At 44.7% G+C, this 25321-nt stretch overlaps 1 protein-coding gene across 3 annotated transcripts in view; it reads left to right on the top strand.

Annotated features, from left to right (window-relative positions):
- HEATR5B (HEAT repeat containing 5B) overlaps positions 1-25321 on the top strand; it is a 139137-nt gene that overhangs the window by 106053 nt on the left and 7763 nt on the right. For all 3 annotated transcript variants that reach the window (XM_077486447.1, XM_077486445.1, XM_077486446.1), the window contains exons 28-34: positions 2176-2413; positions 3609-3863; positions 4016-4143; positions 12751-12895; positions 13228-13500; positions 14728-14952; positions 19578-19729. In XM_077486447.1, coding sequence (XP_077342573.1) covers positions 2176-2413; positions 3609-3863; positions 4016-4143; positions 12751-12895; positions 13228-13500; positions 14728-14952; positions 19578-19729 — 1416 coding nt within the window. The remainder of the gene's footprint in view (positions 1-2175; positions 2414-3608; positions 3864-4015; positions 4144-12750; positions 12896-13227; positions 13501-14727; positions 14953-19577; positions 19730-25321) is intronic.

Raw genomic sequence — 25321 nt, 5'->3', positions numbered from 1 at the left:
TTCTACGCCGATCCCCCGCCAATTCTGAGCCTCTCCGGCCGTTCTCTGAGTCTTTCGGCCGTTCTTGAAAGGCTTTCGGCTGCTTTCGGCCATTCTCGGTGGCGCTCGCAGTCGCGCGTGAGCTGCCAAGAATGGCCGAAACCCTCCGAGAACAGCCGAAAGCCGAGAACTATCGAGCGCCGCCGAGGTACACAGGACATCCGGACATCCTGTATCTCGGCTGCGCCATTTTTTAATTCTGCAGGTGTAACTGGGACAAGGCTGCAGGTGGAACTGGGACAAGGCTGCATTGATGGGCATTTAAATGTAAGTTTTTTTCCTTAAAATTCCCTCCTAAACTTGGGGTGCATGTTATACGCCGGCGCGTGTTATACGCCGATAAATACGGTATATCCCTGAACATAGAGCCCCTTTCCCCTCTCATCAAGTCTAAAACTCAGGTGTGGGGCGAGACTGCCGCTCGGTGTTTGGGGCCGCATTAATATCATTAAAATGATACTACTACCTAAAGTATTGTACATGCTTTGGCACACACCCGTATACTTACCCTTGTAGTACTTTTTTTAATCAATGGAGGCCATGCGCAAGACATTTTTTGGGTACCAGCAGACACAAGCTGGCCTGGAGAGTCCTCTAGAACCCTACTGACCTGGGTGGAACTCCCAACCCCCCCCCCCCCCACTTGAATCTCTATTACCTCGCATCAGAACTGTCTCAGCTATACCATAAAGAGAAAACTGACAGACTCAGATTCCTCACGCTTCTCTGTCCACAGTGGGCGCAACCAACCACGGATCCACTTACTGCAATCGCAGTGGGTCATAGTGGGAATAACTCCAAAAGAGACTGTGGGTCCCTCTTGTACCAATATAGGCGCATATGGGACATTGCCACTAAAATGGTAACGACCCCTAAATAAAATACTTCCAGAGTTTCTCTCGATCCTTGACACAGAGATATGGAGTGAACATGGGAAATATTACCTGGTACCACATCATTTCCGATGGCACACTTAAAAACGTTGAGGGCCTCCAAAATGAGTTCCTGCTGCCCAATGCCATGCTTTTTAGATTCTTCCAAGTGCGTCATGCAGCTCAAACTCAGTTTCCCCAACCTTTACCACAGTCTACCCGCAGTGTCATCAGGGCAGTAGTTAAGGGTGTAAATCCACAAATTTCTGATTTCTACGTGTTGCTCCTAACCCAATCATCTACCACGATAGCTTACAGCCTCAAACCAAGATAGAAAAGAGAGGTGGGTGCCTCTGGAGGATGAGGAGTGGAGTGAAGCACTTGATTCATGCAAGAATGTATCCCACAAATTTTCTGACAGGTTGACCCAGTTGTACGTGGTGCACGAGCATATCTTACCCCCCTAACAATCACCAGCTTTAGGCAACAGTCTTCTACCTCATGCACAATGTGTGACCAGGCGACGGGCACATTTTTTACATTTAATTTGGGTGTTCCCTGTTCTTCAGGGTCTGTGGAAGCAGATTGTCGATTTCCTCCATGGTGACATGGGATCTCCTTTGACCCTGGATCCCAAACAATACCTACTGGGGATATTCCCCCGATTCTGAGATAAACAAATTCACTAAAACATTCTTGTATGAAAAATTTTCTGCTAAAAAAAAATATAGCCAAACAGTGGATGAGATCCATTCCCCCCAGCTTCAATGATTGTAAAATAGATATAAATAACACACTTCTGTACAAGAAGTTCATATACATTAACGGAGGTTATCCAGAAAGTACAACAAAATTTGGGATAGGTGGCTTGCGTCCGAGGACACATGCAGTGGTGGTTCGTAAAATTATAATCCCTCCTAGCATGCAATCTCACAAATAACTTGCACATAAGGTTTTCCACGTATTTGATAGTCTATCTGTATAAGTTATTGACATGTTGTGGTTACATGTATATAAGCCATGTTTCTTTGTTATATGCATTTCTCCAGTATTGCCTTATAACTTGCAGAAATATGTTAAAAATTTAAATTGTTCAATAAAAACAAAAACAAAAAAAATCAGTAATAAACATGGAGCTGCTGTCTATAGCTTGTGAGCTGATGAAATGGTTTATTACAGCAGTGTTCCAGCATTGGTGTTGTGAATATTATTAATCTTAATAAACAGTGATGCTTTTTTCTTATTTTTTTACCTTATCTAACAGGTGTATGTTGTTGCAATGACCATTAAAAAGGAAGCTGAAAGTAAGCCCCAAAAAACAATAAAAAATAGTGATGATGAAGACCTTGATTACAACTCCCCAGATGAACTTCCCCCGGACAGCCTGATATCTTTAGTGGAGTCAGAGCTTTCAACACTTAGTCGACTGTGGTCAGCTGTGCTCAAGGATTATGCACTCCTTACCCTGCCACCTGAGTTTGCAAGCCAGCTTCCACCTGATGGTAAGTTTGCAGCATTTGATTATTGTGAGTTTGGAACTTATTTAATGGGCTGTTGAGCATGGGAGAAGGGTGTGTGTATGGATGGATGGGGGAGGGGGATGCAGGTGTGATGGTGATTTGCAGGAAGGGAATATTGCTCAGTGGCATTGGGTTTTAAAGGAGAGGAAGTGCATTTCCAGAAGACTTGGGGGGGGGGGGGGGGGGGGGGAGTTGGGAGAAAGTGGAAAAAAATACAGATGCAGTGTTGAAGGGGGTGCACAGCTTTGGTAGGTAGAAGGGAGGGCATGCAGGTGCTGTGTGTTAGGTGATCGTGCAGAGGGGTAGGGTACTTTGTTTATGAGCACGGATTATACCGTGAAATCTGTCAAGAGTCTGAGAGCAACCAGGCTGAGTAAGAGATGACTGCAACAGTAGAGAAGCCTTTAGGCGGTTTCTCATTACCACTGTAAACAGGGAGGTGGGGGCACTCCTATACATCATCCTGGCTGGCAGCTTTTGTCAGTAGGGAGATAGAGGGTTGTGTGTGGGGAATGAGGACAGCAGTTGGAGAGATGTACTTACTTTTGGCTGCTTGTAAGCGCTATAACATGACCACACAGAGCAGCCAGGCCTCCTCTTCCTTCCTTAGAAATTTCTTACAATCTTATTGGCCAGTAGAGCAGAAGAAATGGAGAGGGGAACTTTTCAATGTAGGTAGAATCCCCCAGTGGCAAAGCAAAACTGACTTGGGCATTATTCCCAGTGGAATATGTGTAGTCCCAGTAAAATTATTTTCTTGGAGCCCATCGAGGGACTCGGGTTCCTTCCCTCTTTGCTTATGGCTATTGCGTTGGTACTACTTATAAAATTGAGGGTTATACCCCATATAGCTGTCCTACAGTTTGTATGTATTGTCCAAGCCTCCTGTAGGCACCAGCATAATCCAGTTGTTCAAAAACCCTGTGTTCCTCAATGGACTCTGAAAAAAGTGTACGGCAAGCACAACATTTGTTTTTCCTGAACCCTAATACTAACCTGTTCCCAAAGATGGGGTGTCTAAAGTATTGATGCTGCAAATGAACACTCCTCCGATATTTACCCTAAAAATAAAAGTTCCTTATGAAATTGGTAATGTGTACACTTTTAGAATATAATGACTGAAAACTTCCAACTTTGTTTTTTTGTTTTTGTTAAAAATAATGTTTTTCATGCATAGGTGGAGCATTTTATACCCCAGAAACAATTGATACAGCAAGACTACATTACCGCAATTCTTGGGCTCCAATTCTGCATGCTGTAGCACTTTGGTTGAATTCGGCAGGGTTTAATAACTTTGAAGTCACAGATGAAGCAACAGTTTTGGGATCCCAGAAGCGAAACCCCAACATTACAATGAACCAACCACCAGGAACACCACCTAGCCCCAAGACCCTATTGGAGCTTAACAAAGATAGAATGCATCTTATATTAGGTAGGTAATTCATATTTTTGTAATGCTGTTGTGCTATTAATGCTTTTACCTGCCCGTACTTTGCACGTAAATTACAGGTGAGTTCAAGATTTGTTTAGTAGTGTGGATTACACAAGTGGCCCAAAAACAAAACAAATATTTGTGTCTTTTAGGTATAAGCATCCAGTTTTTTTGTACACCACGACCCGAGGAACCCGTTGAACACGTTACAGCCTGTCTGCAAGCTTTACACATACTTCTGGATTCTTCCTTTGCGAGAAGTCATATAGCAGATGATCAGGTATATTTTAAATGATTTCTTTTAGCAATCATACAATTTGGTTTGGTCTTTATGTGTGCCTTCTTATACGTTATAAAGTTTATTTGGTTAAATTTATTTCTCTTATATTCACCGACCGACACAGCTCCTCACTTAGACCATTGGGTTGTATACCTTTCCCTTTAGGAGACACTAGGCAAAGTTGTAACAACACTCAGAACTTTCAGTTCCGCCCAGGGGGCGGTCCCCTAGGTATCAACCCTCCACCCTGCCTTGCAGTAATCAATTTTATTTTGCCTAGTGAAGGAGACAGACCTAGGAACCCTGAGGGCCCATAGGTCCGTGTTTTTTATGCAGAAGCTTGGCTTTTTGTGCAAGAGGAGTGATCCTGTGATCTTCTATCAACAGCCGGCTGGGTGACAGGCTGGTTCACTTATCCTTGTAGTCTCCCCAGTCCGGCCATCGAGCGTGTTCAGGTCGCAGCTACGGCTCGGCAGGCCATGACATACCTCAGCTCCAGAGGTGGTCGGTGAGCTTTTATGCTCCGGGGAATACATATGACCGGGCTACTGATGTCTGGATTGCAGTATGCCGGCCCAGCAGCTACCCTGTAACTGTTCAGTGAGTAGATCTGCCATGGAATGTCTCCCAGCTCTGCAGGACTGGTAAGTACAGCTCTCCCTGCCTCGGAGGGACTGAGCAGCTGGGCATTCCCTGGGAGGTGGATTCAGGGGTCCCCTCACCTCCCTCTCCTCTCTCCCTCGTCCCTATCTTCCCTCTCTCCCCCCTGCGGGGGGAATGCTCCATGTGGCTGCTGAGCGGTGTGTTTGCGACTATACAAGGGCTCCGTGGGCTCTCACCTGATATGGGGAGGCTGGCTGATAGCGGTGGTCCTGGGTCCTGTGTGGTGTCCCCTGGAAGGTGCCTGTGAGGGTCTGCTGTGAATGGTGCAGCGCTGTGGCTTTGCAGGGAGTTTTTTTATTTCTACCTCATGGCGATGTTTGGCGGCCATTTTAGGTGTGGGCAGAGCAGACTGACTGTCTGGGCTTCAGCGGCCAGGTGGTGCGTGGGAAGATGGGTGCAATAAAGTGGCCCATGTTCCCCCCCCCCCCCGTCCTCTGGGGAGAGCTCTGGCACAGACTCGGGCTCTGCTGAGGCTGGTGACCCCTGCTCTGTCTTGTCAGATGACGCTGACCAGGACCGTTGGGACAGCGAGGATGAGTCCCCGTCTGGGAACGTGCGCGACAAATCGCTTTTTGGAGCACTTATCACAGCTGTGCGTGATACCCTGAAGTTTCAGGAGCCAACAGGTCCCCCTGCTGATGTACCGTTCCCTTTTGGGTCCTGCAAGCCAGCATGTTCACCTATGGTGTTCCCGTATCTAACTTATTTGCAAGTTCACTTACAGGGAGTGGGGTCGCACGCAACGGACCTTTTTGGTCCCCAGGCACATGGCGGTGCGTTACCCCTTTGAGGAAAGCCTATTCACAAGTGGTCGGCTCCTCCGGTCGTAGATCTCCAGTATCCAGGTTAAATAAGTAACCGTGATCCCGGTAGTGGAAACTCCTGCATTTAAGGATCCCGCAGTCAGAAAGGACGAGGCAGTGGCTCGTTCCTTGGTTACGGTTGTGGGGTCTGCTGGGCGACCAGTACTGGCATTCGCACTTTTGTCACAGACACTGACTGAGTGGGCAAAACTTTTGCACATGAATTGGGCTAGCAACAGGCTTCTCCTGTCTGCGTGAAATTAGCAGACCAACTAGTGCAAGGCCTTAAGTACGTTGTGACGTGGCCCTGGATACCCTCCCTCTGTATCTAGGGCTTCAGTGTGAGCTGTGCTGCTGAGGTGCCGGAATTGGCTAATATGCTGGTCTGTGACCAGGCATCTAAAAAAGCCCTGACGGCTCTTCCCCTCCTTGGCGACCGGCTCTTTGGAGCCTCTTTGGGTAGCATTAGTAAAAATGCCACCAGTGGTAGAGTACACTACTCCCACAGGCCAGGAAGCCTAAGAAGCCACGCCGTAGGCAAGGGCCCCCTTTTTCCGTTCACTAACGGATTTTCAGTCTGCCTGGAGCTTCGGTATAATGCCCCCAGCTCGAAGGACGATCACGGACGGACAAAAATGTCCCTGGAACCGCAAGCCGAAGAAACCTGCGAGTATAAGTGCTACCGCATGAAGGTTGTCCCCACCCATGTCTTGGGTGGGGGGGTCGCCTTCGGGAGTTTGAAGCCCGGTGGTCCCCTCGGTTTTCGACCATTGGACCTGCAATCTGATTTCCTTAGGCTACAAGTTAGAGTTCTCTCTTGGTTGCCAAACGGATTCTTCCTCTCCAGCATACCCCTATCCCGGCTCGCCGGGAGGCCCTCTTGGGGGTAGTAAGGGACCTGCTGAGTCGCAGGGTGGTTGTACTGGTTCCGGATCGTAACGCTTCCAGGGATTCTACTCAAATATGCTTGTAGTTCCCAAGAAGGAAGGGGTACGTCCAATCTCGGACCTAAAAGCCCTCTATCAATTTGTTAAAGTGCAGACGTTCAGAATGGAATCAGTTTGCTCAGTAGTTGCTGCACTCCATCAAGGGTACTCCCTGGCGTTCTGGACTTCCAGGATGTGTACCGGCACATACCCATATGCCCGTGACAGCAGAAGTTTCAGCGATTTGCAGACGGGGAAGCCCACTACCAGTTTGTGTCTCTCCCTTTTGGTCTGGCATCAGCCCCCGAGTCTTTACCAAGGTTTTGGCTCCGGGTTTGGCGTTGCTATGGCAGCGTGGGGTCGCGATCGTGCGATATCTAGACGATCTCCTCCTGAGAGCATCTTCCGCCTCAGAATTAGAGGAGGATGTGGCGATCACCATGCAGACTCTGCGAGAATTTGGGTGGCTGTTGAACCTAAAGAACTCAGTGATTGTACTGACTCAGTGTTTGGAGTACCTAGGCTTCCTGCTAGACTCCATGGAAGCGAGCGTTTTTCCCCCTTCAGACAAGCTGCAGACTCTTAGAGCCGTGGTAAAACTGCGGAGGAACCACAGGTGGTCGTCGCCTTGCTTTTGCGAGTCCTGGAGCTCATGGTGGCCCCCTTTGGGGCTGTACTGTTTGCCCAGTTCTACACCAGAGTCCTGCAGAAGGAGATCTTGTCAAAATGGGACAGATCTCAGTTGTCCCTGAATCGGATCAGGCCGGAAAGTCGTTCCTCCTTCTAAAAGTAGAAAGTGATCACACAAGACGCCGGCCTTTTCGGCTGGGGTGGAGTAATGGTGGTTCAGTTGGCTCAGGGCCTCTAGTCGAATCCGAGTTGCCGATCAATCTGCTCGAATTGAGAGCGATCAGGCTGTGCATCTTCACATGGTCAATGAGGCTGCAAGGACGTCCGATCAGGATCCAGTCAGACAACGCCACTGCAGTGGCATACGTCAACCACCAAGGGGGGACAAGTAGCTCAGCTGCGGCACGGGAGGTCGCTCACATACTTCGGTGGGCAGAGCGACATGTACTGGTTTTGTCGGCCATTTATATTCCCGGAGTGGAGAACTGGCAGGCAGACTATCTGAGTCGTCAGATGCTGGACCCATGAGTATGGGCGTTGCATTACTGTGCCTGAGGTGGGGCACACCAGACGTGGATCTTCTGGCCCCCCGTCTCAATCGGAGGGTGCCAAGATTAGTGTCCAGGATCCGTGGGCAGATGCGTCAGACGCGCTGGTGGCTACGTAGGATCAGTACCAGCTGATCTATGCCTTTCCTCCACTGAAGCTGTTACCACATCTGATCGCAGAGTGGAAGCCGAGGGGATCACAGTAACACTGGTGGTCCCAGATTGGACTCGGCGTCCCTGGTACGCAGACCTGGTGCGTTTGGTGGTAGATGCTCCTGGCGACTGCCATTATGAGAGGACCTTCTGTCTCAAGGTCCGATTCTCCATCCTGCTTTACAATCGCTGGCTTTAACGGTATGGCTATTGAGGTGTTGAGGAACCGGGGTCTGACGGACTCGGTGATCCCAACTATGTTGAGAGCACAGAAATTTTTCTTCTCAGAAGATGTATCATCGTTCCTGGATGGCCTACATCTCCATGTGTGCGGAGAAAGATTGGTATCCGCGCTCCTTTTTTCATATCCAGGATCCTGCTGTTTTTTCAGCAAGGCGTAGACCAGAAAATGGCATTAAGCACTATTAAGGGGCAAAAATTTCAGCTTTGGCTGTCTTTTTTTCAGCGACCCCTGGCGTCTCACTTATAAGTGAGTACCATTGTTCAGGGGGGTTCGTCCTGTAGTCCCTCTGGTGCGTCCACCGTTACCCCCATGGGATTTGAACCTGGTGTTCTCGGCGCTTCAAAACCCGCTGCTTGAAAATATCAGGGAGTTTCCCCTGTTGACACTTTTCCAGAAAGTGGTCTTTCTATAGTGGCCATCACCTCGACCAGGAGGTTTTCAGAACTGGCAGCCTTGTCTTGCAAGACGCCTTATCTGGTTATCCATAGGATAAGGTGCTGTTGCGTCAGCAACCGTCCTTTCTACTGAAGGTGATCTCGGCGTTTCACATTAATGAGGACATTGGGTTACCATCTCTCTGTCCTAGGCCGAAACACCCTAAGGAGGTTGCCCTTCACGCTCTGGACGTGGTTCGGCATGGCGGTCTCATCAGCCACCATTTCCAGGTGGATCAGACAGATTGTAGTTCAAGCCTACACCTTAAAGGGGCAGGTGCCCCTCTTTTCAGTTACGGCCCATTCCACAAGGGCAATCGTAACGTCTTGGGTCTTCCGACATCAAGCGTCTGTCGCTCAGGTGTGTAAGACGGCGTCATGGTCATCTGTCCACATGTTTACCAAGTTGTTACAACAGGGATCCTCTAACTACGGCCCTCCAGCTGTTGCGGAACTACGCATCCCATGAGGCATTGTAAAACTCTGACATTCACAGACATGACTAGGCATGATGGGAATTGTAGTTTCTGAACAACTGGAGGATCGTAGTTTGAAGACCCATGTGTTACAACTTTGCCTAGTGTCTCCTAAAGTGAAAGGTATACAACCCAATGGTCTAAGAGGAGCTGTGTCGGTCGGTGAATTACAGAGAAAAGGATTTTACGGTGAGTACAAAAAATCCTATTTTTCGAAACTGCAGTAGTTGATTCAGGGGAATACTAAAGTTGTCCATTTTCGCTTTGAGTTGGCCCTGTCATCACCGTCCCATCCAACATCCTTCGATGGAGAAAGGTGAAAAATTGTGGGATGAGCATCAACTGCATCCATTTAGTTGCACCTGCAGTAATTCAGATATTCTGACAGCCACTTGTGATGGTTGAAAAAAATACAATATTAAAAATTCTGGATGGACGAATCTCCTGCTGCATGGTGTGGATGGAGAACCTTGTTTTTAATTTTGTTCAGCCTGCAGGGCTGCAGAGAGAGAAGATTAAAGTTCAGCCTAAAACCAAAATCTATTAATTTACTTGCAGCCACAATTTAAGATGAACCTATCTAGCCCTGTAAAGCAAAAATCGCTATATATGTTTTTTCTGAATCGGCACCAGTCCGGTCTTCAGCAGCAGAAGCAACGTCACCCATAGAATTACTATGGGACTTCCGTTGTCAGCTGCCTCTTCTGCAACGACCTACACAGAGAAGTCGCCACTGACAGCTTAGGTTAGGCTTGACTGCAAGATTTTAGTTTTAAGCTCAACTGCTACTTTAAGGTTTTAATGCATTCCATTTATTAAGGTAAAAAAAAAACTTCTGTACCTGGGCCACCCCCCCCGCCATCATCATCACCCCCCCTCCAACCATCCCTCCCCTACCATCACCCCCCCCTCCAACCATCCCTCCCCTACCATCACCCCCCCCTCCAACCATCCCTCCCCTACCATCACCCCCCCTCCTACCATCCCCCCCACCATCCCTCCTCCCCTACTACCCCCCCCCCACCCAATCATCGCTCCCCTACTACCCCCCCCCCCACCCAATCATCGCTCCCCTACAATCCCTCCCCTTTTAGTTACCTGTGCCCCATCACGATCCAGCTCTGTCCCTTCCCATAGGGCAGACCAATAGCAGCGGGAGCCATTCATTCCTGCTGCTATCAAATAAAAAAACAGTGACAAGGGGACTGCATGAGTGCCCCCATAGGAATCTGCTTGCTATGGTGGCACTGGACGAAGAGGAGGAGCCCGGAGTGCTGGCAAGGGACACAGGAAGAGTAGGATTGGGGCTGCTCTGTGCAAAACCATCGCAAAGAGCAGGTAAGTATATCATATCATGTTTATTATTTTAGTAAAATAAAACAAAAACAAAGCTTTACAAACCCTTTAGCCATATGTTGGAATTTTTTTTTGTATTTAGATAAGGCATGTTTCTTTTATAGCCTAAAAGGTAAAATGCAAATTTACATCTAACAGTACGCACACTTTGTTAGTAGGCCTGTAGAGGAATTTGTTTACTTGACCTGAAGTCCAATTTCAGGCACTGTACATCATCAAAATCGACAATATATTTTTATTTTATAAATGTACCAGTGCTTTATTTGTTACAATATTGCCCCTCTGGATAATAATAATGTATAAAAAAGCAACAGGTATGGGAAACATAAGAAGAATGTGACACTTTTTCTAGGTGTGTTGGGTTCTTGTCTTTATGGCTGCTCCATTGTGCGCTTTTGACCAACCTTCATATGACCCCTCATATGAAAAAAAAATAAAAAATACAGGAAAATTGTCCCTGCTTACATACACAGGCAATTTGGGAGGAAGCACAGGAACTGGTGTAGAAAAGAATTCTTGTCTTTATATCTGCTAGTGCAGGGGTCGCCAAAATTTCAAAACTGGTGGCCAGTTTACTGCCCTTGAAACAGGGCCAGACTGTGGCCAGTGGGAATAGAAAATGCCCTGTCATCGGTGGGAGTAAATAATGCCATAGGCTTGGTAGTTAGTGCAAACATTTCTTGCTTACTAGCAACACTGCGCTTGCATGTGCACTCTCCGAAACTCGGCATATGTAAGCAAAGAGTGCTGTTTGTGCATAAGTTGTTTGCATTAGAGTGCATTAACTTAGCTGTCAATTAGTTGCATGAGACTTTTTGCAGCAGAGTGGTTCCCCGTCAGTCTCCGTGATGTTTGTTTTTACCTATACTGAGGCTGTGTTTTTGAGCAATTCTCCTGCACACAGCCTAAGCTGTCAATTTCATGTAGTAACAAGGGGAAGAGCCGCAAAGGGCAGCCAGAAAAAATGGTTTCAGTACACCGAGAAGTGTTGGATTTCTCTTCGATATTTTTCCCATTCCTGTATTGCTGCAATACATTAATAAAAGCAATGACACACAGCACATTCTAATTGGTTTTAAATAACTGTATCCTTCGTTAAACCTCACTTTCTCACCTGTAAATGTTAGTAAATTAATACACATTGTTGGAGGAAATGTCGTGGATGAAAGAACTGCTGCTACAGTTTACTGCACAGCATTGCTCCTGGCATTCTTTTAGAAGACTTGGCATGCATTTACTATCCCTCATCCAGATTATGATGAGCATCTCGCCTTTCTGCAATTCCTCCTACTTGCCAATTGGTATTTTTTAACCTTTTATATTTCAATTGCTTTTATTTAAAAGATCTGGTGTTGACAGAAATATAATGTAGACAAAAGCCCGTTAATGTATTGTCACCATGTCAAAAGCATGAATACAAAAAGTATGAACAAACAAGAATAACATGGTCCATGAGCAAAAAAGAGAAATGCAGTAGTCATGGGATGTTCTCAGATAGGCATTTGGAGATTAGAAACTCTATCAGACAATGTCAGGTAACAGCAGACATACACCTGATCCGTTAAGGACAAAACCGTTCTAATCAGTAGTCAGGAAAGTAACCATGTATGGTAAAGTGTAGAAACCAAAGTTTGGTATGGGGAAATAGGGGGGGGGGGGGGGGGGGCGGTGGAATCGTAAATAAGGAGGGAGTAACGGGGGAGGGTGGGGCGCGCCTTTGTACCAATTCCTGAGAATGTCATCAACAACACTACCTAGTAAAGCTCTAAAGACATCCCAATATGCATTAAATTCAAATGTAGAAAAAAAGAGTGAAAGGAAAGAAGGTCAGCCCGGAGCTCAATAGGGAACCGAGATATACTGGATCCATGGATCCCATATTTTATCTAATTTTCTAGAGTTATCATGAAGTATACGAGTCAGTTTGTCATTGATCATAATCCAGTTGAGTTTTTCTCTTTCCAATGCCTAGCAAATAGTAATCCTTCTGCGCAGTGCCCCGGCGACATCGCCGGCTGCTACTAAAGTAAATATCGCCTAAACAGTGCATGTTGAGGAGATATTTACTGTGGCTACAAGTAAGCCTTATTTATAGGCTTACCTGTAAGTATAAATAAAAAAAAGCAGGGTTTACTACCACTTTAAAAACAGTATGTACTTGTTTTTAAAAAAAATGAATGCTACATTATCTGTGCTATTATCCTTTTATTTTATAATTTACTGGGGATTATAATGCTATAAAAAACAATAGTATAATTTATGTCCTGCACTGACTCTTTTAAATGTATAATTTAGCATCTAGTGGTTTATCACTGGCTTTTTTGTGCCCATCATAAACTGTTTTGCATTTAATACAGCATTTCCTCTATATTAGGTGATTGGAGTGGAACTTTTAAATGTCCTTCATCGTCTTCTGCTGACATATAACCCACCTAATGTCCAGCTGTTGGTTACCAATGTAGTACAGCAAACCGTGAGGGCGGCACAGGACAAATTACAAGAGCAAAGAAATGCTCAGAGTAAGGCTGTTTAATTCAATTTTTTATTTTTTATTTTTTTTTTGTGCAGTTTGTCTTTATTAAAGTATTAGCAAAGAAAAACAAATATAGCAAGCCTAAAATTAAGGCCGATTATTAATGATGCATTGCTGCTGTTAAAAAAAAAAAGTCCAGATTTACTAACTGCATGTGTACTAATTTGTTTAATTTGTTGCTCCTTTTGGATAAATAACATTTATAAATTATGATGTTCAATGCATTTTTCACAAACCATTTTGATATAATGAAAAAAAATCTAAAAGCAATTTTTTTTAATTTTTTTTTTTTTTTTTTTTTTTTTTTTTTTACACCAGGCAAAGATGACACTAGTGAAAAGGAAACACAGACACACTTAGGTGAAGGTGAAGAAAGTGGTGGACTGATTCCAGGAAAGTCTTTGGTCTTTGCAGCTATGGAGCTTCTAATGTTCATCTTAGTACGACATATGCCACAACTCAGCTCCAAGTTGTCTGATTCTCCTAGCCATATAATTTCTAAAAATCAACCGCTTTCTGAAGAGAGTGCACGCCTTGTAGCATCCACAGTGTCCATCCTTGCTGAGCTTCCATCATTATGCTCACCAGCAGGTAATATATTCAGGATTTCTGTCACTACAAAGAGCTTTTCTACAATGAAAGATGGTTTAACATTGATAGAACTAACATTTGAACACATGCTGTGTGAGCTTGTGGCTTTGCTTTCCCTGCACATAAAAGCTGAATTTATCTTGGACTGAAAATCCTTCTAAATAGTCCTGCATAGGCATGCTGAATGCTACGTTGACCCTGTAATTTTTTCTATCGGAATTAGAGTTGGCATTTTAAGTCCTAGGACCATATAATATTTCTCATATCCTAATGCACGTTTGCACTTTTTTGTGCATTCCGTTTCATATGTGGTTTCCCAGCTCCTTTTCTAAAAATTATCATTTGAATTTATTTATTACAGGTACTTATATAGTGCTTTCAGTTTACACAGTTTTACAATTTTAGTGCAGAGCTTACAGTCTAAGGTCCCTAATTCACATTCATATGTACACATACTAGGGCAATTTACACAGGGGCCAAATAATTTGCCAGCATGTCTTTGGAGTGTGGGAGGAAACCTACACAGGGAGAACATGCAAACTTCAGGCAGGGATGGGATTCAAACTGACGACCCCACTTAGCCACCATGCTCCCTAATTATTAATATAGACAGGTTTTTCCACGCTGGCACCTTGAGCCAATGTAGCATAAATTCCAGAGCATTTTCCCTGCCCAGGAACCCCAGGTTCTGCATAGAGCTACCCATATATATCGATGGTCGTGCGCGCTTGTACTTGGGTATATGCAGGCACTATAGTAAGCTATAGTATCACATACAGGTTTTCAAAGTATAGGAAATGTTCTGTTCTTAGCACATGCTATTACGCCATACAAGGGTTTACCTGAAAACTGACAAGTACTGGCTGGGCTTCCCAGGTGGGGGGGTATGATGGAGTTTAAATTTCACAGACTCAGGCACCCATGTGCAAGAGTATTACATATGACTTTTGTAAGAATGTGTTCATTGTGCTTTCTTTCAGTTTGCATATCGGCCTTATTTTACAAATAACAAGCTTGTCAGAACAGTGACACTAGTGACAGCCAATGAGCTGCAGGGATGATCTGTGTTTTCTGACAGTGACATTGTCAAAATACATTAACACATTGGGGGGGGGGGGGGCAAATTTCCCCATCCGTCTAGGGTAATTGGCTATGTATGGCCAGCTTTAGAGCCAATGTAAACAAATTATTTGCAAGTATTATCTTTCACTTTCTTCTCCTTTGCAGGTTGTATGACAATATTGCCTACTATTCTTTACCTAATGACAAAAATTCTAAAAGAGACAGCAATTAAAGCTTCAGATAATCAGGTCCCTCTACCTGTCAGCACTTGCCTACAAGCAATAAAGACAGTTATTACTTCATCATCAGCAAAGACAGAAAAAACTCAGAAAAAATGGACTGATCTGATACGCAGCACTTTAGCATCTATTCTAGAGTACCCTCAGGCAGGTAAGAGGAAAAAAGTACCATCAGAGATAAATATGGGAATCAGCACAATATCTGAACATTTTGTTTTCTTGGAAGACCTGTAGAAAGTACCGCACTTAAACGGTCATTCCTCCCAAAATGGATATTTTAGTTTTTAGTGCATACTGTATAGCTAGATGTATCTAAGGGCCGGTTCACACTGGGGGCGATGCGTGGCGACACGACTTGCCTCGCCGCGATCTGACAAGTCGCCCCCATTCTGTACAATGGAACCGTTCTGAGAGGAGCGACTCGAGTCGCTCCAACTCAGAAAAAAGGTTCCTGTACTACTTTTGGGCGACCTCGGGCAACTTGCATTGACTTCTATACAGAAGTCATTTGCAAGTCGCCGCTGAGGTCGCGGCAGGTCGCGGCGAGGCAAGTCGGTGTCGCCTCGCATCGCCCCCTGTGTGAACCGGCCCTTAAGCTAACACTGTTTTCTAGTTCTGGATAAAATTGTAATTGTGTTCTTTCTCTGGAGCTTTACCTAATTGTTTTGTTGACCTTTAGATCACCTTGGCAGAAAGTGGAGGTAAATTTGAAAAATTTTAGTTTTCACTCCTTGAAGGTTTGGGGCATTAGGATAATTTAGTATATGCCCATGTACACATGGTCGGACATTCCGACAACAAAATCCATCGGATTTTTTCCGAGGGATTTTGTCCGAAACTGGTGATGCATACACGCGGTCGGACAAAGTTGTCGGAAAATCCGATCATTCAGAACGCGTGGCACTTTGTCCGATCGGCGTTCTCTACAAACGATCGGACAAAGTCCGATCGGATCGTGTTGTCGGAAAATTTTATATCCAGCTCTCAAACTTTGTTGGTCGGACATTCCGACGGAAAAAGATGTAGCCCACACATGGTCGGATTATCTGTCAACACGGTCCGATTGGGCATTTTCCGTCGGAATTTCCGACTGTGTGTACAAGGGCTATTAGTGTCATACAACTTTCCCATTCTCTGGTTTGTTGTTGAGTGATTTAACAGGGTGGTTGTGTATAGTATTTAAAACAAGGGTGTATAAACAGGTAAATAACACAAAAACACACACACACACACACTATTGCTTGTGACAGATTTATAGGTGATATACGATAATCTTAGAGGAAAAAGATGATTATGTGATGAGCCAGGTAGAAAATGGTTACAGAAGTCTAGGTGGGAAACAACTGACTGCCTTTTGTAGATTCTTTGGTAAGTGATGAGTGTATTTGTCTTCATTTCTGAATAGCAAATGCTTCCATAAACAAAACTTTAAATTTATTACAATAAAGGGGACTGTTTGCAAGTAAACTGGATAATAAATATAGTAACAACCAGGTTTTATCCATTATTCTGTGGACAAATGAAACAAAGTATTGTAAGTAGTGGCACAGGTAACATGATACTTACAATTATTGGTGTCTCAATTATGCTTTCAGATATTCAGCTTAACCATTTTTAAATATTGCATTAATGAAAAGAAAAACAGAACAAAAAATATTTGCAAAAAAGTATATTACAAAACAGACTTAAAGGGGTTGTTAAAGAGGAAGTAAACCCTGGTGGGTTTACTTCCTCTTTGATTCCCTGCAAAGGTAAAGCATAATGGACTACTAGGCATCGCAAAGTAGTCCATTATGTGTCACTTACCTGACACAGGAGCCAGCGAAGTCACCGCTGTCCCCTAGCATCCATCTTCTCGATGGGTCTCGCTGCTCCGCCGCTGTCATTCGGCGAAGCCGCGATGGCGTTACTCCTGCGCATGCGCACGGGAGCCGCCACTCGCAGCATATTGCTGTTGACATCGCCGCGCATGCGCCGTAGACAGTGGTGCCTGTCTTTCCGCAAATATCTCCTAAACTGTGTAGGTTTAGGAGATATTTCTTGGACCGACAGGTAAGCCTTAATCTAGGCTTACCTGTAGGTCAAAGTTGGTTGTAAGGGTTTACAACCACTTTAAGCATCTATGTTAAATGGTGTAACCCCCCTTACATTATAATCACATATGCTGTATGTGTGTATTTAAAAAATTATTAATCAAAATACCTTATTTAGAGCGCAGCAGGGTGCTCACGTGACCTGCCAGTGCTCTCCCTTCGTGATCCGAGAACTACAGTGGGGGAGGGGTTGTGTTTCCCCACTGACGTCAGCCTAGGAGGAGAGCAGCGGGAGGTCACGTGAGCAGCCGACGCCGCTGTAAATAAGGTATTCCGATTAATCATTTGTAAAAAAAACGCACATACAGCACATTTGGTCAGATTGTAAGAGAGGGGATTACACCATTTTATCACAAGTAATTTCAACAGCTATAGCGGCTGGTGGGAGCGGGGGGGGGGGGGAGATGGCTCACACAGACTCTGAGCTGACAGGTGGGGAGAGGAGGGGGGTGGGGGTTGGAGGGGGAGAGTGCAGAGCAATGGATGATGGAGGCACGTAAACTGACCACGGTAATCGGGGCTCCCAAGGGGGACACAGAAACAGGCAGGATCAAGCAGAATTTTTTTAAGGCTTAGGAAGGGTCAAATGACACAGTACAGGCAGTACACAGCATGTAAAGGATCAGGATTTTTATTTTTTTGGGGTTACAATCACTATAAGCAACAATAAAAAAAAAAGGGTTTTTAAAAGTGAAAAAATACTTAAGAGTAGTCCGTTTGGTCTTTTGTTCAGTGCAGCATTCACATCACTTGCAAAATAATTTTTGTCTGATGTTTGCAAGAGTCACTGGCTCCCAGAAAATTACTCTCTTGGTAGACTTGATCATAAGACAAGAGCTCTAGGCACCAGATAATGCATTTTTTTCTTGACCCTGGGGAGAATGTCACAGAGCTAACTTCTTTGTGTTTGTGCATCTAAATCTGCTAGTACATCTAACACTCTCCTCCCCCCAGATTAACAATGCTGCTGTCTAAAGGTGTTTCTGTTGCTCCGTCTTCCAGATTGCAGGCACTCCAGTACAGGGAGGAAAAGGCAAAAAAAGAAAAGTAATGCAGCCACCATATCTAATAATTAGTAAGCTGCACTATATTAATCTTTCTTTATCATACATCACAGGACACAGAGCACCATAATAATGACTAACTGGGTTATATGCCACCTATAGGTGATTGGACACTGACAACCAATAGACAGAAAGTTCCCCCCATATAACCCCTCCCGTACAGGAAGTACCTCAGTTTCGCCAGCGTCTTGAAGGTGATCCTGGTTATGCTGCCACAAAAGCCCAGGAGGGGTAGGCGGCATCCAGGTCAAATATTTAGCAATGGATCTGCCAGTTTATCAATTATGCCTATGGTTTAAATGGCATAAAACTCATTTTTTCCTGGGGAGAGATTCTCTACCAGGTGTGGGAGTATCTTGGGCCAGCCATCATCGGATGTCGGTGGCACTGGGGTACAAGACCACTATTTGGTCTTTGGTTTATACATCTACAGCAGAGATATGCAATTAGCGGACCTCCAGCTGTTGCAAAACTACAAGTCCCATCATGCCTCTGGGTGTCATGCTTATTGCTGTCAGAGTCTTGCAATGCATCATGGGACCTGTAGTTCTGCAACAGCTGGAGGTCCGCTAATTCCATATCCCTGATCTACAGGGTTTTTACCAAGTCGATGTCAATCATGTAGAAAATACTGCCTTTGGCCTTAGTTTATACCAAATAATGGAGTAGGTCCTCCTTTGGTTGCAGTTTCTATAAACTCCCCTCAGGGGCATTGCTTTAGGACATCCCAGATAGTCATCATTATGGTGCCCTGTGTCCCGTGATGTACGATAAAGAAAAATAGATTTTTAATACAGCTTACCTTAAAATATTTTTTTTTTGGAGTACATCGGGGGACACATAGGCCCCTCTCCTCTTTTCTGGGATCTTCATTGCTTGCTACAAAAACTGAGGTACTTCCTGCATGGGAGGGGTCATATGGGGGAAACTTTCTGTCTATTGGTTGCCAGTATCCAATCACCTATAGGTGGCGTGTAACCCAGATGGTCATTATTATGGTGCTCTGTGTCCCGTGATGTACTCCAAAAAAATAATTTTACAGGTAAGCTGTATTAAAAATCTATTTTTTTAGTTTTGCATTTAATACCGCTTTAAGGTAAGCACTGTGTTTAGTACTACTCCCCTATTCTATCCACAGTTTTGGTGCGTCAAAGCTTGCATTTAAAAAAAACAAACATGTTATTCTTGCCTGCATTGTGCAATGGTTTTGCACAGAACAACCACAATCCTTCTCTTCTGTGGCCCCTTCCAGTTCTCTGGGATACTCTCCCCTGCTGAGTGCTCCCTATAGCAAGCCCCTTTTATGGAAGTACTTGTGCGCGCTCGCTCCCAAGCCAGCTCTATGTGTCCTCTGACACTTAGAGCGTGTGGCTCAGCCCCACCCTAGTCTCTTTTCACTGGCTGTGATTGACAGTCAAGATCACAGCAAGATCATATAATACATTAAGATAAAGTCTTCTATCTTTATACCTATTTTAATGCAATCTTCTAGTGTCCGGTGCAAATTGTATAACATTAGTTTGCATTTTTTAATTGTATATAAGTTGTGTTTTATTGTAATACAGTTAGAAGTGCACCAATTTTAATATATAGCCTTACCTCTTTATTACCCTATGCAGTGGACTCCAAGCAAACGCTGGATGAAGTAAGCATACTAACTGCTGTAGTACTTTTTCTGTGGTCTACAAGCACTGAGCTTATTGGGGTGCAGTCATTACAGACCGGATGCATAAACAGGTTCAAAGCTGCAATGACCTCCAGTGACCCTTGGGTGAGTTTGCTCTAAGGAATATCCAAACATTCTCTGCCTTACCTCTGTCCTATAGGTATTGTAAATATGTCGCTGATTTTTGTAGAATGATGGTCTTAAATGTGAAGAAATAAAATTTAAATGTGGACAAACATAGTTATAATTAACTCCCTCTTCCTCTTGTGATTTAAATTTTTCTAACCATTAATGTTTAAGTAGAATCTGGGAAACTCACATAGCCAATGGTTGGGTACAAGAGGTGGTACCCACCGGTTGCAAGATAGTCTCACCTTTTGTCTTCCTTCTGGATTTTTATTTTATTTATTTATTTATTTTGCTTCACATCTTCCTGTTTCTCCGCAAAATCAGCCAGACCGACTTTCCTTTCTTGAACCAGGATAGGTTATTTATTTTTCCTGTTCCTTCAACTGAAAGATTTCAATATTTTTTCAAGCCTGTTTATGGTTCTGAATGCCCAAGGGAGGCCTTAACTCAATCCTGGATTTGAAGACACTCAACACCTCTGTATGAACTGAAAAGTTTTGGATGGAATCAATTTGGTTAGCTATCGCCTCCCTTCATCATGAAGACGACTTGGCATACATTAAAACCCGCATTTGGACATACCTATCTTTTTAGATCACCAGCAATTTCTTGGCCTTGCCATAGGTACTAAACACTAGTTTGTGGCTCTTTCATTTGGCCTTGCCTTCACTCCTATCTATCCAGTTCATCCTGATTGTGTGTGTTTGTTTATGTATCTTATAGATACTATATTTTAATGATCTGTTCCGTGAGCTTACCCTGAACTCCAGTGTGTCAATCACGCTGTGGACCTTAGAGGAGTTCAAATACATTTTGAACATTGAAAAATCATCTCTGATTCCATCATAACAATCCTTCAGTTCTGACCCTGGTCTTCCAGAAAGCTGCATGTGAGTGCTGTGATTGATGGTGTCCTCTTTCAAAGCAGTTCTATTTACTCAATCTCACTCCAGAACTTGGAGCATCCTCACAGCATGTAATAGGTTGTCTTTCTCTGGACAACATGATCCTGCTACGTTACGGGACACAGAGCCATAGTAATTACTATGTGGGTTATAGGCCACCTTCAGGTGATGGACACTGGCACACCCTAAGACAGGAAGTCCACTCCCTATATAACCCCCCCCCCCCCCCCCCACTACTGGGAGTACCTCAGTTTTTTCGCCAGTGTCTAAGGTGTTGGTCACGAGTAAAGATGTGCTGTGCTGAGCTCCACTGGAGCAATCCTTGCTGGGGCTAGATATGCAGCCGGATCCATTCAAATTGTCTTTTTTTAGGCTAAATTGAATGGTATCTGGGCCTCGTGGCAGAAGAGATGATGTTTAGCCTGTAATGCTTCTCTTTCTAGAGAGCTGGACCCCAGGATCCAGTGCTTTTGGTTTTTTCAGCCATACGTTTTTTTTTCTGGCGGAGTGCTATTACGGGTCCAGGAGTGCGGATCCTCTGATCAAAAGGGCCCCAGTTCCTGAAGGTTTTTTAAAACTGAGCCCACTGTGAGGGGTGAAGTTTGGGACCGTTGGTTTTACCACAGAAAACCCTATGGCGGGAAAGGTAAGTGGAGATTTTTAAGGAATTTTTACGTTTTTTATGAATTGCCTGCTTTAAAAAGTAAATGTCATGCCTAAAAGTCACCACTGGGGGCTGTATAGAGTACGTACCTGGTCATGCTTCCTCAAAGAACACACTGTCTCAGATCTCCCTCCGGCTAGCAGCCCAGGCCTCCGGTAAGATTGGTGGTGGTGGGGGGGGGGGGGGGGAATTTTCTTACAAAAAAAAAACCCCACCTGGACAAAGCTCTCCCCGTCCTGTCCTCCTCTCCCTAGATAGGGTGAAATCAAAAAAAATCGGCAATGCCGCTCCATTGTTTAACCTCCTGTGCACGGCGGTTTGATTACCGGGGAAATTCCCCCCCCCCCCCCACATGCGGCGTGAGAAAGACGCTCTTTAGAAAGGAGAGGGGGCACGATGTGATGGAGGGGGCAACATATAGCGCGAGAGTATGTTTTAAAAACTTTTTTGCTGGCTGCACTTGTCAGAGGGACACAAGAGCAAAAAGGGGCATGTAAGAGGTTTGGTGACACAGACATTCCCTTGGCACATTTACTAAAAGCACCAGGCTGAGTGTTAAATAGCAGTGGCAGTTGCTGGACTATTTGCTCAACAGTAGAAGCAATTTCTTCTGGTAGTACCTCTGCATTTGTGCATCAAGCTATGGTCAGAAGAGGGGGTAGAAACACCCCAAAAAGGGCTCAAGAGAGACTCCTTCAAGCTCTAAAAAGCCTAAACTCATCTCAGGATGGCATCCTCCCCTGAGAGACCTGAAGTGGCTGGTTAGAGTGAGCCATCAGGGACATCAGGTGTTGCAACGGTTTCCAACACTGCAGCCCCTGTCTTTTACTGAAGATGTTTTTTCCTCAACCATGTTAGGATTGGAGCAGAGGTTAGCGGCTTTAATCGCATACCATAGTGGGACTAAGCCCGATATGTCCCTTTCCATTACCTAGGACCCTCAAACTGAGGAACCGGGGGCAGGAGATTATGAATTTTTCTCAGCGGATCGGGAAGAGGCTGATGTCTCCTCTTCTGAGGGGTCAAATGCGGTTCAAAATCTGAAAGATTGATGATACAATCTCTTACGGAATTGGTCCGCTCCACATTTATGCTACCCTTAATGGAGTCGGTTGACGAGCCTACTACTTGTTTTGGTTCGGTAAAGCCTTCCCAAACTGCACATGCCTTTTCTATCCATTCCTTGCTGGAAAGTGGGATCACCAAGAAAAGCATTTTTAGCGTCCTAAAAAATTTTCAACACTATCCCATGGAGGAAAACTTTAATAAAAAAAAAGGGGAGATACCAGTAATTGATGCTGCTATATCCTCTGTGAATAACATTTTGACTTGTCCGGTAGACAATGCTCAAATGCTTAGGGATCCAACGAGTAAGAAGTAAGGAATTCCTATTAAAAAACACTTTTTCTCTGGCAGGTTCAGTAACTCAGGCTGCGCTAGCTGCAATTGGTGTATGTCAATCCTTGAGAGACCAGTTTAACCACTTTCAGACTGGACCATTTTGCTGGCTTAAGACCAGACCACTTTTTGCGATTTGGCACTGCGTCGCTTTAACTGACAATTCCTTTTTTTCCCACAAATAGAGGTTTCTTTTGGTGGTATTTGATCACCCCTGCGGTTTTTAGTTTTTGCGCTATAAACAAAAATAGAGTGACAATTTAGAAAAAAAAAATGTTTTTTACTTTTTGTTATAATAAATATCCCCCAAAAATATATAAAAAAAAAATGTTTTCCCTCAGTTTAGGCCGATACATATTATTCTACATATTTTTGGTAAAAAAAATCTCAATAATCGATTATTGATTGGTTTGCTCAAAAGTTATAGCGTTTACAAAATAGGGGATAGATTTATGCCATTTTTATTAATAATTTTCTTTTTACTAGTAGTGGCGGCCATCAGCGATTTTTACTGTGACTGCGACATTATGGCGGACACATCGGACATTTTTGACAAATTTTTGGGACCATTGTCATTTATACAACAATAAGTGCTATACAAATGCACTGATTCCTGTGTAAATGACACTGGCAGTGAAGGGGTTAACACGGGGGTGACGGTGTAGAGGTTAAGTGTTCCTAGGGGCGTGTTACTAACTGTGGGGTGCTGGGCTTTGTGTTAGTCCAATCACATGGAGCAGAGATCAGCGTCACTTGTTGCTAGTCAGAATGGGGAGATGCTGTTCGGCATCTCCTCGTTCAGCCACCCGTGAGACGTTTGCGGGTATCCCTGTGGCGATCGAGTCCACGGACCCGCGATCGGACTCACGTGGGTCCCAACCGGCACATGAGCACGCCGCTGGCGGCGCGCGCGTGATGGCAAGGCGGCATAAAGAAATAGACATACCTGTACGCCAATATGCCTGCCCGTGCCATTCTGCCAACGTACATTGTCGTGCGCCGGTCGGGAACTGGTTAAACAAATGTTTAAGATTATTCTGATCAGCAGGCCCAAGATGCACGACTTACGTTGGGCTTATCTGTAGAATACTTTGGTTGAAAAATTGGTCAGCCGAAGCGCTCTGCAAAAAGCTCCTGGCTAGTTTTCCTTTTCGTGGTGAAGGGCTGTTTGGGGATGATCTGGATAAGTACATCCAAAGAATTTCTAATGGGGAAAAGTACCCTTTTGCCAGTTAGGAACAGGAGCAAGCGTATTTCATTTAAACGAGCCGCTTCTCCAGTACCAGGAGCATCGGCCGCAAGGCAGTCTCAATGACCTAAAATTCAAGAGGTAAACCTCAGGGTCAACACCAGGGACAAAAGGAATCCCGGAGAAGGAAACCTACAAAACAAAATACTAAAGCCTCCTTATGGAGGGACGCCCCCGCTTGCTCGAGTGGGGTGAAGACTTCCGCAGTTCTCAAGGGTCCTTCAGGGAGAGTGTCAAGACAAATGGGTGGCTTCCTCAATAAGAGGTCTCTCTTTCAAGCATTGGACCATCTTTTGTCTCAAAAGGTGAGATCGGTGGTCCCCATAGAAGAGCAGGGATTGGGGTTTTATTCAAATCTTTTCAAGGTACCTAAACCAAATAGAGATTTCAGACCCATTCTAGATCTCAAATATCTAAATCGGTTTTTGAATATCCGCTCTTTTCGCGTGGAGTTAATCCTATCAGTAGTCTCCATCCTACAAGGTGGAGAACTCAAGGATGCTTACCTCCCATGCACCGATTTTCCCCGCTCACCAGAAATATCTTTGGTTCGAGGTAGAAAATCTTAATTTTCAGTTTGTAGCTCTGCCTTTCAGACTAGCTACTGCTCCTCAAGTATTTACCCCTCCTTTAGCCAGATTAAGGGCTCAAGGTATAACGATTTTAGTGTACCTAGACGATCTGCTCTTGATAGATCAGTCGGTAGCCCACTTAGACCAAAGTATGGTTACCATAATCAACTAGCTGGAATAGCTAGGATGGATTCTGAACCTAGAGAAATCTTCCTTAAAACCATCAAGGAGATTGGACTACTTGGGTCTGATCATAGATACAGCCCAGAAGAGGGTATTCTTACCCCAGGCAAAGATCAGTGCCATAAGGGAGCTGATTCAGGAAGTCAAGGCAAAGAAGAATCCTATTCAAATTTGCATGAGGTTGTTGGGAAAGAATGGAGGCTTCATTCAAGGCCGTTCCTTATGCTCAGTTTCATTGGGGACTGCTGCAAAACAGTATCCTATCAGCTTGGAACAAGAAGGCCCAAGCTCTAGATTTCCCAATGTGCTTGTCTCCAAAGGTGCGCCAGAGCCTCAGTTGGTGGTTAACCAAGAATCTGCAGGAAGGAAAATTCTTCCTACCAGTTACCTGGAAGGTGGTAATACATGCCAGCCTTTCGAGTTGGGGAGCAGTCCTGGAAGAGGCGACTGTCCAAGGGAAATGGTCTAGGTCAGAAATGACCTTGCCCATCGATATTCTAGAGATTCTAGAGATGTCCTGTCCGGATCCGATCCTACAATGCCACAGCAGTGGCCTTATCAATCACCAAGGGGGCACAAGAAGTTGTGCAACTCAGA

The sequence above is a fragment of the Lithobates pipiens genome, unplaced genomic scaffold (genome assembly GCF_037356315.1).
Source record: "Lithobates pipiens isolate NorthernLeopardFrog02 unplaced genomic scaffold, aLitPip1_a1.2 Scaffold_18, whole genome shotgun sequence".
Lineage (NCBI taxonomy): Eukaryota > Metazoa > Chordata > Amphibia > Anura > Ranidae > Lithobates > Lithobates pipiens.
Note: the sequence above shows the minus strand (reverse complement) of the source record. Positions and strands in the feature narration are given on the sequence as shown.